This window comes from Sylvia atricapilla, chromosome 23 (assembly GCF_009819655.1).
Source record: "Sylvia atricapilla isolate bSylAtr1 chromosome 23, bSylAtr1.pri, whole genome shotgun sequence".
NCBI classification, from domain to species: domain Eukaryota; kingdom Metazoa; phylum Chordata; class Aves; order Passeriformes; family Sylviidae; genus Sylvia; species Sylvia atricapilla.
The window spans coordinates 5,488,286-5,501,956 of NC_089162.1; the positions used below are offsets into that span (position 1 = coordinate 5,488,286).

Consider the following 13,671-nt stretch of genomic DNA (forward strand, 5'->3'; position numbering starts at 1 on the left):
TATTTTAAGGGCACTTGAGGAGATGGGGAATACAAATGTAATTAGGAGAATACAAATACAATTATTGCAAGTTCTTTCTTCCCTTCCAGGTTTGAGTTCCGTGACTCTGGGAGAAGTCCTTGGTTTGCAGGCAGTGTAGTTATCTGATTGTGTCCATAAATCCACAATCACTAACTCCTCTGCCACCAAAACGAGGCACAGAATTCCCTGCTCCAACCTCCTGGGAACCTCCTCATCCCTGCAGCAAAACCATCAATAATGGGATTTCTTTGCAGCCTCCTTTCCAGGATTTTACCTGCCCACAGCAGCGTGTGAGACCTGTTGGTAACCTGGAGAAATCTTGGATTTCTCCAAGTTGGTGCTGAAACCCTCAGGAATTTTCCTGGGCCAAGAATCCTCTCTGTTATTTAAATGATTAATTTACTGCACACTTAATTTTTTAATACACACAGACTGGACCATGAATTTTATTTTATTTAGGTTGATATCTGCCAGATATCAATAATTCTCATTTGTTTCTCATGTTTTATTAAGCAAGGTAAGTGAAGGGAGTTTTGAGCAATGATTAAACTCACTGGAGGTATAAATTGTTTTTTTGTTTTTTTGGGGTTTTTTTCTCTGATCATTTAGCCCCACTAAGGATTTGAATTGGAGAAAATAATGAATATTGCCAGAAATTCCTGCTTCTTGAAGGAAAAAAAGGTCGTGGTGAAAGGCTCTGCCATCAGCCTGGTTGCCAGGCAGTGTAGTTAGCTGATTGCCCAAAGCAACAATCACTAACCACACAGCCAGGTAAAAAGGTCTGGAATAACAGGAGCAGGAATTTGGGAGCAGGAATTAAACCCACAGGAGCTCTCAGGACACGAGACAGAAGCATCAATGGGCGGGACAGTAAAATAAAATAAGCGCTGGGTTTTTTCCATGCCAGTTTTCCAGCTGATCCATCTCATTTGCAGCTTGTTTCCACTAAAAAACGTGAGGATAAAAATGGATTTTGGAGGTTTTCCTTCTCCAGATTTGCAGGTTTTGGCTGGGCTCAGCTCAGCCTTGCCGAGGCCTCTGCTCTCACATTTCCCTCCATTTCTTCTTGTTGAATAAATGGAATTAAGGCCTGTGGTAGCAGCTCTTTCCCATCCTTGGAGAAGCTGGACTGGGATGAAAATAACCTAAAAGACGATGGAAACTTCTGCTGGAGCCTCAATTACCAACCTAGTTAATTAGTGTGCTCCACCACAAGAGACACAGCAATCCCAGGCAAACCACCTGACACAGAAATTGCATTTCTGCCTGACTCTGCAATTATTTTTTTTTTTTTTTTAATTTTATTTTTCTAACTTGCCAGACCTGGCAGGGAAATCTGCAGGAGGTGCTGAGCTCTGCAAACCTTTCCTGCAAGTCAGCAATGCCCCTCTGCCCATCAATAATCCCCAAAGGGATCAATAATCCCCAATGGAACTCATCCATCGCCGTCCATTAGCCTGCTCTGAATTCTGGCTGCAGCCAGCAGAGCTTCACCGAGCCTCCCGTTCTATTTTTTAAAATTATTTTTATTTTAATTCAGTGGGAGGTCGGGTTTGATGGGTTTGGAAAGGTTTTCCAAGCAGAGCTGAAAGCCAGGATTTGCAGCTTCGGGCAGCAGGCAGCCACCAAGATTCATTTCGAGGAGTAAATGGCTTTACACAAAATAGGATCTCCTAAAAGCATCCCAGTAAGTGTAAAAAAAAATCTAATTAATGTGATGGACAAAATAAGAATAATGTTCAGGTTATTGTCAGCTTAGTGTTCAAATCCAGATTTCAGATTTGATTCGGACATGATCAAATCCAAAGGAGAAAACCCTGGAAATTGTTTAAATCTGGGAAGAAAAAGAGGGTGTACCCAAAAAATTCCTTAAACAGAGAGGATCCTGCAGGCTGGGGAACTCTGAAACTCCAGGCCAGGCACAGGACGTAAATGAAGTTTAATTGAGCTAAAAAACATTATTGAGGACAATTTTCTATCTCAAAACCACAAGAAACGAGTCAGTGAGTCTAAATTTCTCACTTTAATATGAAAGACCATTGTTCTTTTTCTTTTTCTTTTTTTCCATTGCTGTCTCCAAGTTTTTAAAACTCAGCTCATAACCAAGTTATCAAACCGACCTCTCAGCTCCCTAAAAAGCTCTCAGAAACTGGATTTCAGGCAATAAAAGAAGATCTCCATTTGGGGATTTTGATTATCATCAGCAGCGAACTGGAGATTTACTGATTTATAAAGGTTTGGCCTGGCCTGGCCGGATGTTTGTCAGGAGAATAAAATCCAGGAGTAAGAGGTCTGGATTCTATTAAGGCTTTTCTTTCCCTCTGCTGTAATTCCCAGGACACAGAGCAGAGATAAATGAGTGGAAGTTTAAGAACTACATGTCTGAATTAATACAATTGAATTCCCCAATTGCAGGGAGTAGCACTGAAATATTAAGAGCTGATAAGGGCAGTGATTGGAGAAATAACCTGGAAAACAAGATTTTAAAAGGTCTTTTCAGGAATGACGTCTTCATTTTGGACCTAAAAGCCTCTTTTTTTTTTTTTCCTTCCTCCTTATTTAAGGTTTTAAGTTGGTTCCTATTAAGCACTTCCTCTCCTCAAAGGTTATTAAAGTGCTGAACCAAGTCTGTCTGCTTGGGCCAAATTCTGGGTTTTATTTCCCTTGGTCTAAAGAATCAGATTCTATTTAGGGGAAAAAAAGCTGTCCTGGACACTATTATTATTTTTTTTATTATTTTATTGTTTTTATTGTTGTTGTTGCTGCTACTGATATTATTATTATTATTATTATTATTATTATTATTATTATTATCATTTGTACTGCTACTGCTAAAAAAAACTACTCAGTTTTGTCCTGTACTAATATATTATTACAGGATTAAGAAATTAAAAGGCTGCTGCTATTTTTCTATACTTTTCTCCTTTATTTCCTGTGTGTTTCTCATTTATTTCTCAATCACAGGGAAGAGAAGGAAATGGAAGCCTCCTCATTTTTCAGACGTTTTTAATTCTGGCCAGGGTTCAGGAAGCCAGGGAACACAGCGTGGTTGTAGAAGTATTTTTATTTTTCTGAAAAAAAAAAAAAAAAAAAAAAAAAAAAAAAAAAAAAAAAAAAAAGCCAGGAAACATCGGAGCCTGTTCCTGTTTGACAGCCGTGACCCACGCTCAGAGCCAGCAGCTTTCCAACTCTCCCCTCTGCAATCCCTGACTTCTGTTCCCATGTTTCCATGGATTTATACATGACATTTCCAAGGATTTCCCTCCCTTGAAAATATCAATTTCTCAAACAGCTTCTCCACTCTCCCTCCCAAGAGCAGCTGAAGGTTTTAAATCTGTATAAACCCATCGATGTCCTGTTTTAAAGCATCGATGATGGTTATTTTGTGCCCGGGCGGATTCACTTTGGTCCTGGGAGAATCTCCCGGGGCTGATGGAGAGCCCGAGCTCAGGAAGCAGGTGCGAGGCTCCAGGAAAGGGCTCGGCTTTAACCCTGCGCCAAACACAATTCCCGGCCTCTCTTTCCCTCCCCAGGCTCTTCCCGCACGGGGCTGAGCATCGTCAGCTAAAAACGCTGATATTTTAGTGTCAATCCCGGCTTTTTTACCCCTTAAAGTCGGATTTGGTGATGCTCCAGGGGATGCCTTCAAATAGGAATGTTTCGATTTAGAAAACTGGCGTTGGGATGGATAAAATAAATCCGTGTTTGGGTTGACAGGCAGGAAACAATAAAATTATTCCCGCTTCTTCTTCACGGGCAAATCCAGATGTGGGAAAGGGAAGGAAAAACCTTTCCAAAAAAAAAAAAAAAAATTTAAAAAAGGGAAAAAAAAAAAATCAATCATAAGCGAGGGTGGATCCGCCCGTGGGTGGCTCCTGGTGGGCGGGGATGGGATGAGGATATAAAGGATATAAAAAGGGGATGGGAGTGAGGACACGGGCAGAGGGATGAAGGATTTGGGGCGCGCCCCGGGGACCAGAGCGCTCAGCCCGCAGCGCCTCCGCCGGGCCGGGAGCGAGCAGGAGCAGGAGGAGGAGAAAGAGGAGTGACCGAGGCAGGGAAGGGAAGGGAAGGGAAGGGAGAAGGAGAGGAGGAGGAGGAGGAGGAGCTGTCCCGGGGCCCGGCGGAGCGATGCTGGCGGCAGCGGCGCTGTGCGCGGCCGCTCTGGGCTGCGCTGCGGGAGCGCGGCTGCTCAGCGGTAAGAGCGGCTCGGGATGGATCGGGATCGCTGCGACATCGTTTGGGGATCCTCCTTATCCCGGAGACATCCCTCCGGCCCCGCCAGGCTCCCCTCTGCCGCTGGCAGGGTCGGGATGTCGCTGGCTGTCGCGACATGGGCAGGGATGCTCAGCGGTGGGAAGGTTGGGGTTAATGCTTCTGGAGATCTTCGCCGAGGTTTGGGGTTGATGTTTCTGGAGCTCTTCGCTGAGGTTTTGGGTTGATGTTCGGTTCTGGAGGGAAGGTTGGGGTTGATGTTTCTGGAGGTCTTTGCCCGGGTTTGGGGTTGGTGTTTCTGGAGGTCTTTGCCCAGGTTTGGGGTTGGTGTTCGATTTGGGTTGGTGTTTTTGGAGCTCTTTGCCCAGGTTTGGGGTTGATGCTCGGTTCTGGAAGTCTCTGCCGAGTTTTCCAGCCGGTTTTCCCCGCCGCCCTGCCCTGGGGAGCTGGCTGGAGTCAGCGGCAGATCCCGAGGGAGGAGATAAGGGGAAACACGGGAATATGGGATGAGGAAGACAAGGAATCCTTTCAGCCTTGCTCAGAGCTGCACAGTCAGTGTCCTGAACTAAGCTCGGGAAGTCCAGCCAGGAATCAGCTCCAATCAGTTCCTCCTTAGCTGAAAGTCATGGCAAGTCTGGCTGAGAAGGCAGACACTTTCTTTCATTTCTTCTTTTTTTTTCTTTTTTATTGTTGAGGAAAAAATGTGTTTGTGTCTCAGCAAAGAGCCTGGGTGCAGTTTTGGTGACTGTTTTCTAGAGAGTTGCAGATTTTTTTAATGAAACTCTGCTGTCTGTGTTTTCCTTTTGCCTCTCCCATCAGCAGTGGACATTTCCCTCAGAAGAGGTAAGGGGGCTTTGCCTTTTCTCTGAGTGTCAAATTCCCAAGGCAAACACAGGCTGTGCTAGAAATGTATTTTTTAATAGTGCTGTCATGGTAAAAACCCTCTTCTTGTTGTAATCCCTGTGTAAAATATTAGCAAACTCCATTTCTGGCTGTTTAACTGCTGAAAAATTCCAGTGTGAAGGTGTTGAAAACTCCCACTCCTACAGTGGAGTGGAATAGGATAAACCAAAGCCAGCAAATATCCCATGGCAGGGTTTATAATGACCCGTCCTTGCAGTATCCCATTTGTTCCGAGCACACCACCAGTGTTGCTGAATATTTTCCTGCTGTAGAAAACATTCTGTAGGTTAGCAGATTGTGCCTGAGAAAGAAATATTTACTGAGCAAAACAAAACTGTTTGTTTGCACAGTCTAAATATTGGGACTGCTCTGCTGAAAAAAAAAAGAAAAATAAAAGAAACCACACACACACACACACACACACGAGTGCATGGTTTGGGATGATGTGTCTTTTCACTTTGATCTTCCCTCGGAACTAAAATAAGCTCTGCTGCTTGTGAGAGCCCAAAAGAGGCGTTGTTTATTCCCTGGGCAGGCAGAGAGAGGGCAGAGCACAGAGCTGGGGATGGGGCTGGGGAACTCACCTCGGGATCCTCGGCACTGGGAAAGGAAGGAGCCTGAGGCTGTAACGTGGAATTCAGTTTGGTTGTGAAGATGGATTATGATTGGGATGTAAAGGAGGAATTCTTCCCTGTGTGTCCCATCCCTGGAATGTCCAAGGCCAGGCTGGAGCAGCCTGGGACAGCGGGAGGTGTCCCCATGGCAGGGGGTGGAATGAGGAGGACTGAAGGTCCTTTCCAACCCCAAAATTCTGGGATTCTGTGGCTCTGCATTGAACTGTATAAACATCCATTAAACCATTGCATGCACCCCAAAAGAGAAATCCTCGCTATTTCTGCTTGTGTAAGGAAATCCCTGATTTTGACCATTTAACTCTGTAAAAATAATCCTAATTAAAAAGCCTCTTGAACCCTTGCAAGGGAAGTTTGATTTTTAAAAGGTTGTGTGTATCAGCTTGCTCTGGCAGAGGGTTTCTTTGGGAGGAACTCCCAGCATCTGCAAATCCCAGAAAAACCCAGATAGAGATGAAAAGAGCAGGACACCAAAAGCCCAACCTAAACTGTGAGATGCAGCGAGAAAAATGTGGAGATCCCATTTGCCACCTCAGTGAGACAAGAGGCTTTTACCCACATTGTGTTTCCCACATGAAGAAAACTCACCCAATTTGCCATTTTAACCTTAATTTTAACCTTAATTTTAACCTTAATTTTAACCTTTATTTTGGTGGTGTTGGCACCATTCCTGGGAGTTTCCTCTCCCTCCCTGCAGGGGGAAAATGGGCTACCGAAAATAAACGAATCAATATAATTATACCAGAACTACTTTCCTGTTCACATCAAGCCACAGTTACAATTCCTAGTTCTCTTGTTCACACCTACAGGAGTCTTTTATTGTCTCAGTCATTTGTTCATTAGACAGGCACACATTTTTCAGGGCTCTTAATTGGTCGAGCGTGTCTTCTCTCCGAGTTTTACATTTCTTGTGGACGCTTTCCCAGCCTCTTGCTCATTATTTTTTAGACTTGCTGTTGTCCTTGCAACCTTGACAACTGTAAAAAACGAGGCTGCGGGTTGCCTTCTTATCTACCAACCCTTCAGCCGGTCCAAAGGACGAATGAAATTATTCAAACGCGCATTGCTGCACCTCCTCTGCAGGGCAGACGGTTTGCAGGCGTGGGACGCAGAAACCCTGCTACAAAATCGTTTATTTCCACGACGCCTCCCGCAGGAGCAGCTTTGAGGAGGCTCACCTGGCCTGCAGGGCTGATGGGGGACACTTGGTGAGCATCGAGAGCCCGGCAGAGCAGAGGCTGATCGAATCCTTCATCAGGAGCCTCCTGCCCTCCGATGGGGACTTCTGGATCGGGCTCAGGAGGAGGAAGGAGAAGGAGGATGACAACAGCACCGAGTGTCACGGATTTTACTCCTGGTCAGACGGCAGCTCGGCCAAATTTCGGTGGGTGTGTGGTGCTGTGGGGCTGGCAGTGCCCTTAGGAATGAAGGATTTGGGCCAAAGAGTCCGAGCAGTGATGTCCCGGCGTTTGTGTTCATTCCCCACTCATCCCATCCCTGTGCACAAACCACCCTCCTGCTGCTGCTCCACGTCAGTGTCTGCTTTAGGCCAAATCCATTTCCTTCTCCTCACCACTGCTGAGACATAAATGGGAAATACACAGAAAATAAAGCAGAAAAACTTAGGAAAATAGCAGCAGCCCGGTAATTTCTAAATCTTGTGATGGTATGTATTAATACAGGGTAACACTGTGTAGTTATTTCAGTAGTAATAGTAGTAGCAGTAATAATAGTAGTAGTAATAATAATAATAGTACTATCCAGGACATCTTTTTCCCCTAAATAGAATGAGGCTTTAGACCAAAGGGAAATAAACCCCAGAATCTGGCCCAAGCAGGCAGACTTGGTTCAGCACTTTAATAACCTTTGAGGAGAGGAAGTGATTAACAGGAACTGTGTTCATTCCCCACTCATCCCATCCCTGTGCACAAACCACCCTCCTGCTGCTGCCCCACGTCAGTGTCTGCTTTAGGCCAGATCCATTTCCTTCTCCTCACCACTGCTGAGACATAAATGGGAAATACACAGAAAATAAAGCAGAAAAACTTAGGAAAATAGCAGCAGCCTGGTAATTTCTAAATCTTGTAATAATATGTATTTATACAGGGTAACACTGTGTAGTGTTTTAGTAGTAATAGTAATAGTAATATGAGTAATAATAATAATAATAATAATAATAATATCCATGATGTCTTTTTTCCCCTAAATAGAATCTGATTCCTTAGACTAGAGGAAATAAACCCCAGAATTTAGACAGACAGACTTGGTTCAGCACTTTGATAACCTTTGAGGAGAGAAGTGATTAATAGGAACTGTGTTCATTCTGTGCTCGTCCCATCCCTGAGCACAAACCACCCTCCTGCTGCTGCTCCACATCAGAGTCTGCTTAGGATAAATTGGACATTTTTGGGGGTAAACGGAGGGGAAAGAACAAGTGGTGTGGCCTTAAAATCTCTGATTAATGACCTGCAAATGAGATTCCTGCGCCGCAGATCCCCTAATTTTATACCTGATGTCCCAAAATATGAAAAATGCTATTTCCTTACTGAGAAATAACCTTTTTTTTATTTTTATTTCCTGTGAGACAGCAGAATATCCTTTGCTCGTGACATTTGTTGAACACCTTGCTCGCAAAGCCCAAAAATCTAAATTTAAAAAACAATAAATGCATTATCACTCCCATTTTCCGCAGTGGAAGTGCAGGGTGGTGCCATAACCCCTTTCACTCTGCCTTTTCCCCATCCAAGCTGCTGGCAGTGCCCTGAGCTGTATTTTTTTGGTGTTTTCCCAGGAATTGGTACGTGGACGAACCATCCTGTGGAGGTGAGGTGTGTGTGGTGCTGTACCACCAACCCTCTGCTCCCCCGGGGGTGGGAGGCCCCTACATGTTCCAGTGGAACGACGACAGATGCAACATGAAGAACAACTTCATCTGCAAATATTCCCTGGGTAATACGACTCTCTGCGGGATTTCAAGCTCATCCCCCAGGAGGAGGAAGGAGGAGAGAAGTGGCTGCTGCAAAAACTCTTCCTGGTGGCACAGGGAGACGTGGGGCTGAGAGGTTTTTAACCTGCTCAGCAGCTGCCGGCACTTTCCCCAAGGAAAAGTTTTCTCAGGAAGGTCTTTCCTCACAATAATCTTGGCAAACGACTCTCCTTTCTCAAAATAATCCGGCAATCTGTGGCTGGATGGACACGAAGGAGCCACGCTCACACCATCAGAGCAGAGAGTTTGTTTTGATCTCGATTTAGATATAAATTCCAGAGTTTGCCCAGAGATTGGACAAATGAGGTTGGCACCTCTTCGACCTCACTGGTCAAACTCAAAGTCCATCAAATGTCCCTCCTCCAAAGAGAACGCAAAAAAACGTCGCTTTGGTCGTGTCACAGGGTGTGGAAAACTCCAGTATAAAAATCTAAACATCAGAAAGCTAAAAAAAAAAAAAATCAGATTGACAGCAACCAACTCTCCTTTTTTCCAAACAATCCTGGCCAACAACTCTCCTCTCCCAAAATAACCTTTCTCCAGGTGGGGTTTTGCTGTTTCTCTGTTTAACCCATGGCATTAGAGAGGTGTCGTTCCTATTCACCAACCATGTTAAACCTGTATGGGAACACCTTATAAAAGGTAGTAAAATCAGAAAATAAAACCTTTTTTTCTGTGCTCTTGCCTGCTGAAATATTTGGAGTCCTTCACGTCCGACAGCAAGAGAGAAAACTTTAAGTTTATGCAACAAATGTGGGGAAAAAAATATCCCAGGGTGTCCTGTCTGTATGTGTTTGAGGTTTATATAAATTCCACATTTTATAAATTTGTGAAGGGGTTTGGGGTCTCACACTGGGGAGAACTGGAGGACAGGGCCCAGGCTGGAAATTGTGTGTCTCACTCATGAGGAAATTCTGCATTTCTCTTTCCTTTCAGAGAAGCCAACAAAAGCTCCAAGAGACAATTCCCGAAGAGGTGAGTCGGACACATTAGTTTGGAATTTTTTTTTTCTTTTACTAACAATTTAAACTTTTTTAAAAACAATTTTTAACAATTTTTAAACTAATTTTAACATTTTAAACCATTTTTAAACAATTAAATTAACATTTTTTTTTTTTTTAAATCAAACACTTCCAGTGGAAATACTCTGACATTCATTGTCAAGGAATACTACTGCAGGGATTGAAGTGCAATAGTCCCAGTGCACCTCACACCTCCTTTGGAGCTCTCAGCCCCTCAATCTCCCCTCAGCCTTGCTTATTGTTTTTAAAATTTATAAGTTTTTAATTTATTATTTACAATTTATTTATCTTTCTATTTATATTTGTATTTATATTTGCATTGTACTGTATTTGTATTTGTGTGTGTATTGTATTAGTACTTGTATTTGTATTTATTTCAATCATTATAAAGAAATACATTCTTTCTTTTCTAGATAAAAAGAATAACGATGTTAACAAAAATTAGAATTTTTTTATCATTTTGTATAATTACAAAAAAAATACAACAAAACATCTGCAGTATTAATGAAGCTGCTTCTTTCCAGCTGTGCCAACAGAGGCCTGGAAGCCAGAATTCCCCGAGGATCGGCGCAGGAAGGCGCCAATGGAACAGCTGTGGGAGCCCAAGGTGATCTGTTGCTCTCCAAAACTCATTTCAACTGTTTGACTCAAAATGTGGAAGACAAACCAGAAAAAAACATCCCTCAATTATTTCCCAGGACGAAACAATGAGGTTGTTCTGGTGGTAAAAATGTTCAAAATCCAGCATATTTTGGGTGTGAAAAAGCCACTTTTATTGAATAATTTCAGAGCGGCTGAGCTGTGAATGTTTAATTTGTACATTTGTGATAACAGTGAAAAACTGGCCATTTCTTCTCGTGATCCTGATTTATTTTCACCCCAGTGCCTGCTCAGAGCCTTGCCTACATCCTCATTTCCTACATCCTTATTATATCCTTCATCCTTATAACCTATGCTCTCAAAACTCATTTCAACTGTTTGACTCAAAATGTGGAAGACTGAATACAGAAAATAAGAAAAATCCCTCAATTATTCTCAGGACAAAAGGAGGAGGTTGCCCTGGTGGTAAAAATGTCCAAAATCCAAAGTATTTGGGTGTGTGAAAAAACCCACTTTTATTGAATAATTTCAGAGCGGCTGAGCTGTGAATGTTTAATTTGTACATTTGTGATTAACAGTGAAAAACTCACCATTTCTTCTCGTTACCCTGATTTATTTTCACCCCAGTGCCTGCTCAGAGCCTTGCCTACATCCTCATCTCCAGCATTCCCGTGCTGCTGCTCCTCGTGGCCGTCACAGGCATCTCCTGCCTTTGCCTGTTTGTCAAGAGGTGAGTGACATTTCTGTGCCCTAAACCGGCGGTGACACTTTCTCCTGTTCACAGCTCATTTCACCACCCCAAAAAAAGCTCTGGGCAGGAGCGTTGGCAGCCAGAGGAAGGCTGAAAAGGGATGTCGCTGCTCCAGGCTGGGTTAATTGGAAGATAAAATTCTAAGTAAATCACATTATATCCCTTCCTTGCATTCACGTGGCAGGCAGGAAATATTGTCTCCAATATTATGATTTTGATGCGGTGAGCCTTGTACTTTTCTTATCAAAGCTTTGAATTATCATAAATTCCCCTTCAAAAACAAAAAACAAAAAACCGAACAAAACAAAACAAAGCAGCAATGAGAATAATGGGAATAAAGGAACACAATTTGGAGATTTGGAGCAAATAATGGTCACCAATGTTTTCTCCTCACTTTCCCTGAGAGCACAGCAGCTCTGGCGGGAATTTGGGAGTGTCAGGAGGAGTTTTCTGGTTGGGATTTCAGAAGGGTCAGGAGGGGTTTTGCTGCCCCAGCCCCTGAGCTGGCAGAGTTTCTGTGACCCTGATATTTCTGGCTCTGAGGGATTTTATCCTGCTGGCACCTGTGAGTTTTTCCCAAGGAAACAATTCCTCAAGGAAGCTCCTTCTCAAAACAATCCTGTCCAACAACTCTCCTCTCTCCAAACAGCCTTTCTCCAGGTGGGGTTTTGCTGTTTCCCTGGTTTAACCAGAGGGATCAGAGAGGTGTCATTCCTATTCCCCTGTTCCTATGTGTCGCCCTGATTTTCAGCCTTCTGATCTTGTCTACAGAATTCTAGTTTCTCACACATTAACATAAAGAAAAGTCGATTGTTTTTGCGTTCCTCCCTGTGATGGACTGCTGGTTTGACCACTGGGGTCAGAGGGGTGTTCTTCTCGTCCCCAATCCTTGATCAAATTCCAAATCCTATTTAAACCCCACAGATCGTGATAAACTCCCTCTTTCTCTGCTCACTTCACAACCTGACTGGTGAGTGTCGTTCCTTTGTGTCGTGCTTGTGACACCTATTCACTCATGTCAGTCGTACCAGAACACCTCATAAAGATACTAAGAATTAGACAATAAACCTTTTTTTTTCTCTGCTCTTTGCCTTTAAAATATTTAGAGCCTCTCATCTTTTTTTTTTTTTTTTTTTTTTTTTTTTTTTTTGTGTGTGTGTGTGTGTGGTGTCTTACAATGACAGAGTTCTGCTGTTGGTTTGTGTTTTCCTCTGTGCATTTTTATGACTTTTCCTTCTTTTTTTTTCCTCTCTGCCCTCCTCAGGAGAAGGGAGCTGGTGGATGTGACCCCTGAAGGTGACAGTGCCTGGCTGCCCCAGCCCAGGAGGGACAGCCCCAGGCTGGACTTTACAGAGTGATCCACAAACAGTCTGAAGCTGACCTGGCAGGAGCCAGACCTGGCACAAAGAATTCCTCCTTCCGTGCCCGGGAGGGGCTGGAGAGCCCCAGGGACACCTCCAGCAGTGGCCTGGGGACACTGGCCAGCACAGAGAGTGGCTTGTCACCAACGACATCTACGAGCTCTGCGGGGACCGTGTGGGCAGGAGCAAAGAGTCCACCTGGGTGGACAATGAGATTTATGGATATTGAGGAAATGGACCCTAAAAAAAACCAAACCTACGGAATTTGGATTTTTGAATATCAACATGAGTTTACTTGCACTTGTTTCACGTGTGGTGTTTGTCCTGGTTGTGCATTTTCCCCTTATCCTTCTCTTTTCTGGAAGGATGAGGGGTTTTAACAAACCCAGCCTGAAAAGAATGTTCAGATTTGGCCCCTTTGCCCCAGGAATGGCTCGTTGATACCCCGGATTCCTTTTTGTACCAAAGATACACCTTGAGACCGAGGAACAATCCCAAACCTTATTTATTTATAGCCTCCCTCTCCTCCAAGGTGCTGAAATCTCCCTGTGCTGTGTGATGGAGCGCTGCTTCCCCGGACACTCCGAGCAGTGGGAAGTTGGGCAATGAATCCCTCGGCTGGCTTTGCTGCTCTGTGCAACTTTCACTGTGCCTATTAAACTTCTTTATCTCAACCTGTGAATTTTCTCTGGTTTTTTTTACACTTCCAATTCTCCCCCTCGTTCTGCTGGAAGGGACAGAACCCAAGAAATGGAGAGGGAAATGACCAAACAACCAAAGAGTGCCAGGCAAGGACACAAATATTCCACACCTTGTGTCCTGCAGGTGATTTTCTGGCTCCAGGGGAGCAGCAGAACAAGACTCTGAAGCACCTAAAACTTGTTTTAGTTGACTAAAAGTTTGCAATTTTCTGTTGCATGTAAATAAGTAAATAGGAAAATGAAAAAAAAAATAAAAAGGAAAAATTGATTCATAAGCTGGGAGGAAACAAAGGATTTGGCAAAAAGGTGTTTTAAATGTGGCTGAAACAACAGAACTGAGTGCAGGCATTGCCATGAATTTGTTCTGCCAAACAGCAGGGAGAAGTTTTAGATCTCTGAGCTGTTGCTGGCTGCTGCAAACACTGAAATATTGCAGTTGACACAACAACTTCTCACTTCCTAAAGTCCCAGGTGCCCCA

General features: G+C 43.7%; 1 protein-coding gene across 1 annotated transcript; it reads left to right on the forward strand.

Moving 5' to 3' along the window:
- Positions 1-4,099: 4,099 nt before the first annotated feature.
- Positions 4,100-12,740, forward strand: LAYN (layilin). The gene is given in 10 exon segments (XM_066334772.1): positions 4,100-4,219; positions 6,855-7,155; positions 8,563-8,720; positions 9,694-9,732; positions 10,304-10,354; positions 10,357-10,386; positions 11,007-11,109; positions 12,395-12,474; positions 12,477-12,626; positions 12,629-12,740. Coding segments are annotated over 10 exon segments (1,071 nt in total). The 5' UTR covers positions 4,100-4,152; the 3' UTR covers positions 12,721-12,740.
- The last annotated feature ends 931 nt before the right edge of the window (positions 12,741-13,671 follow it).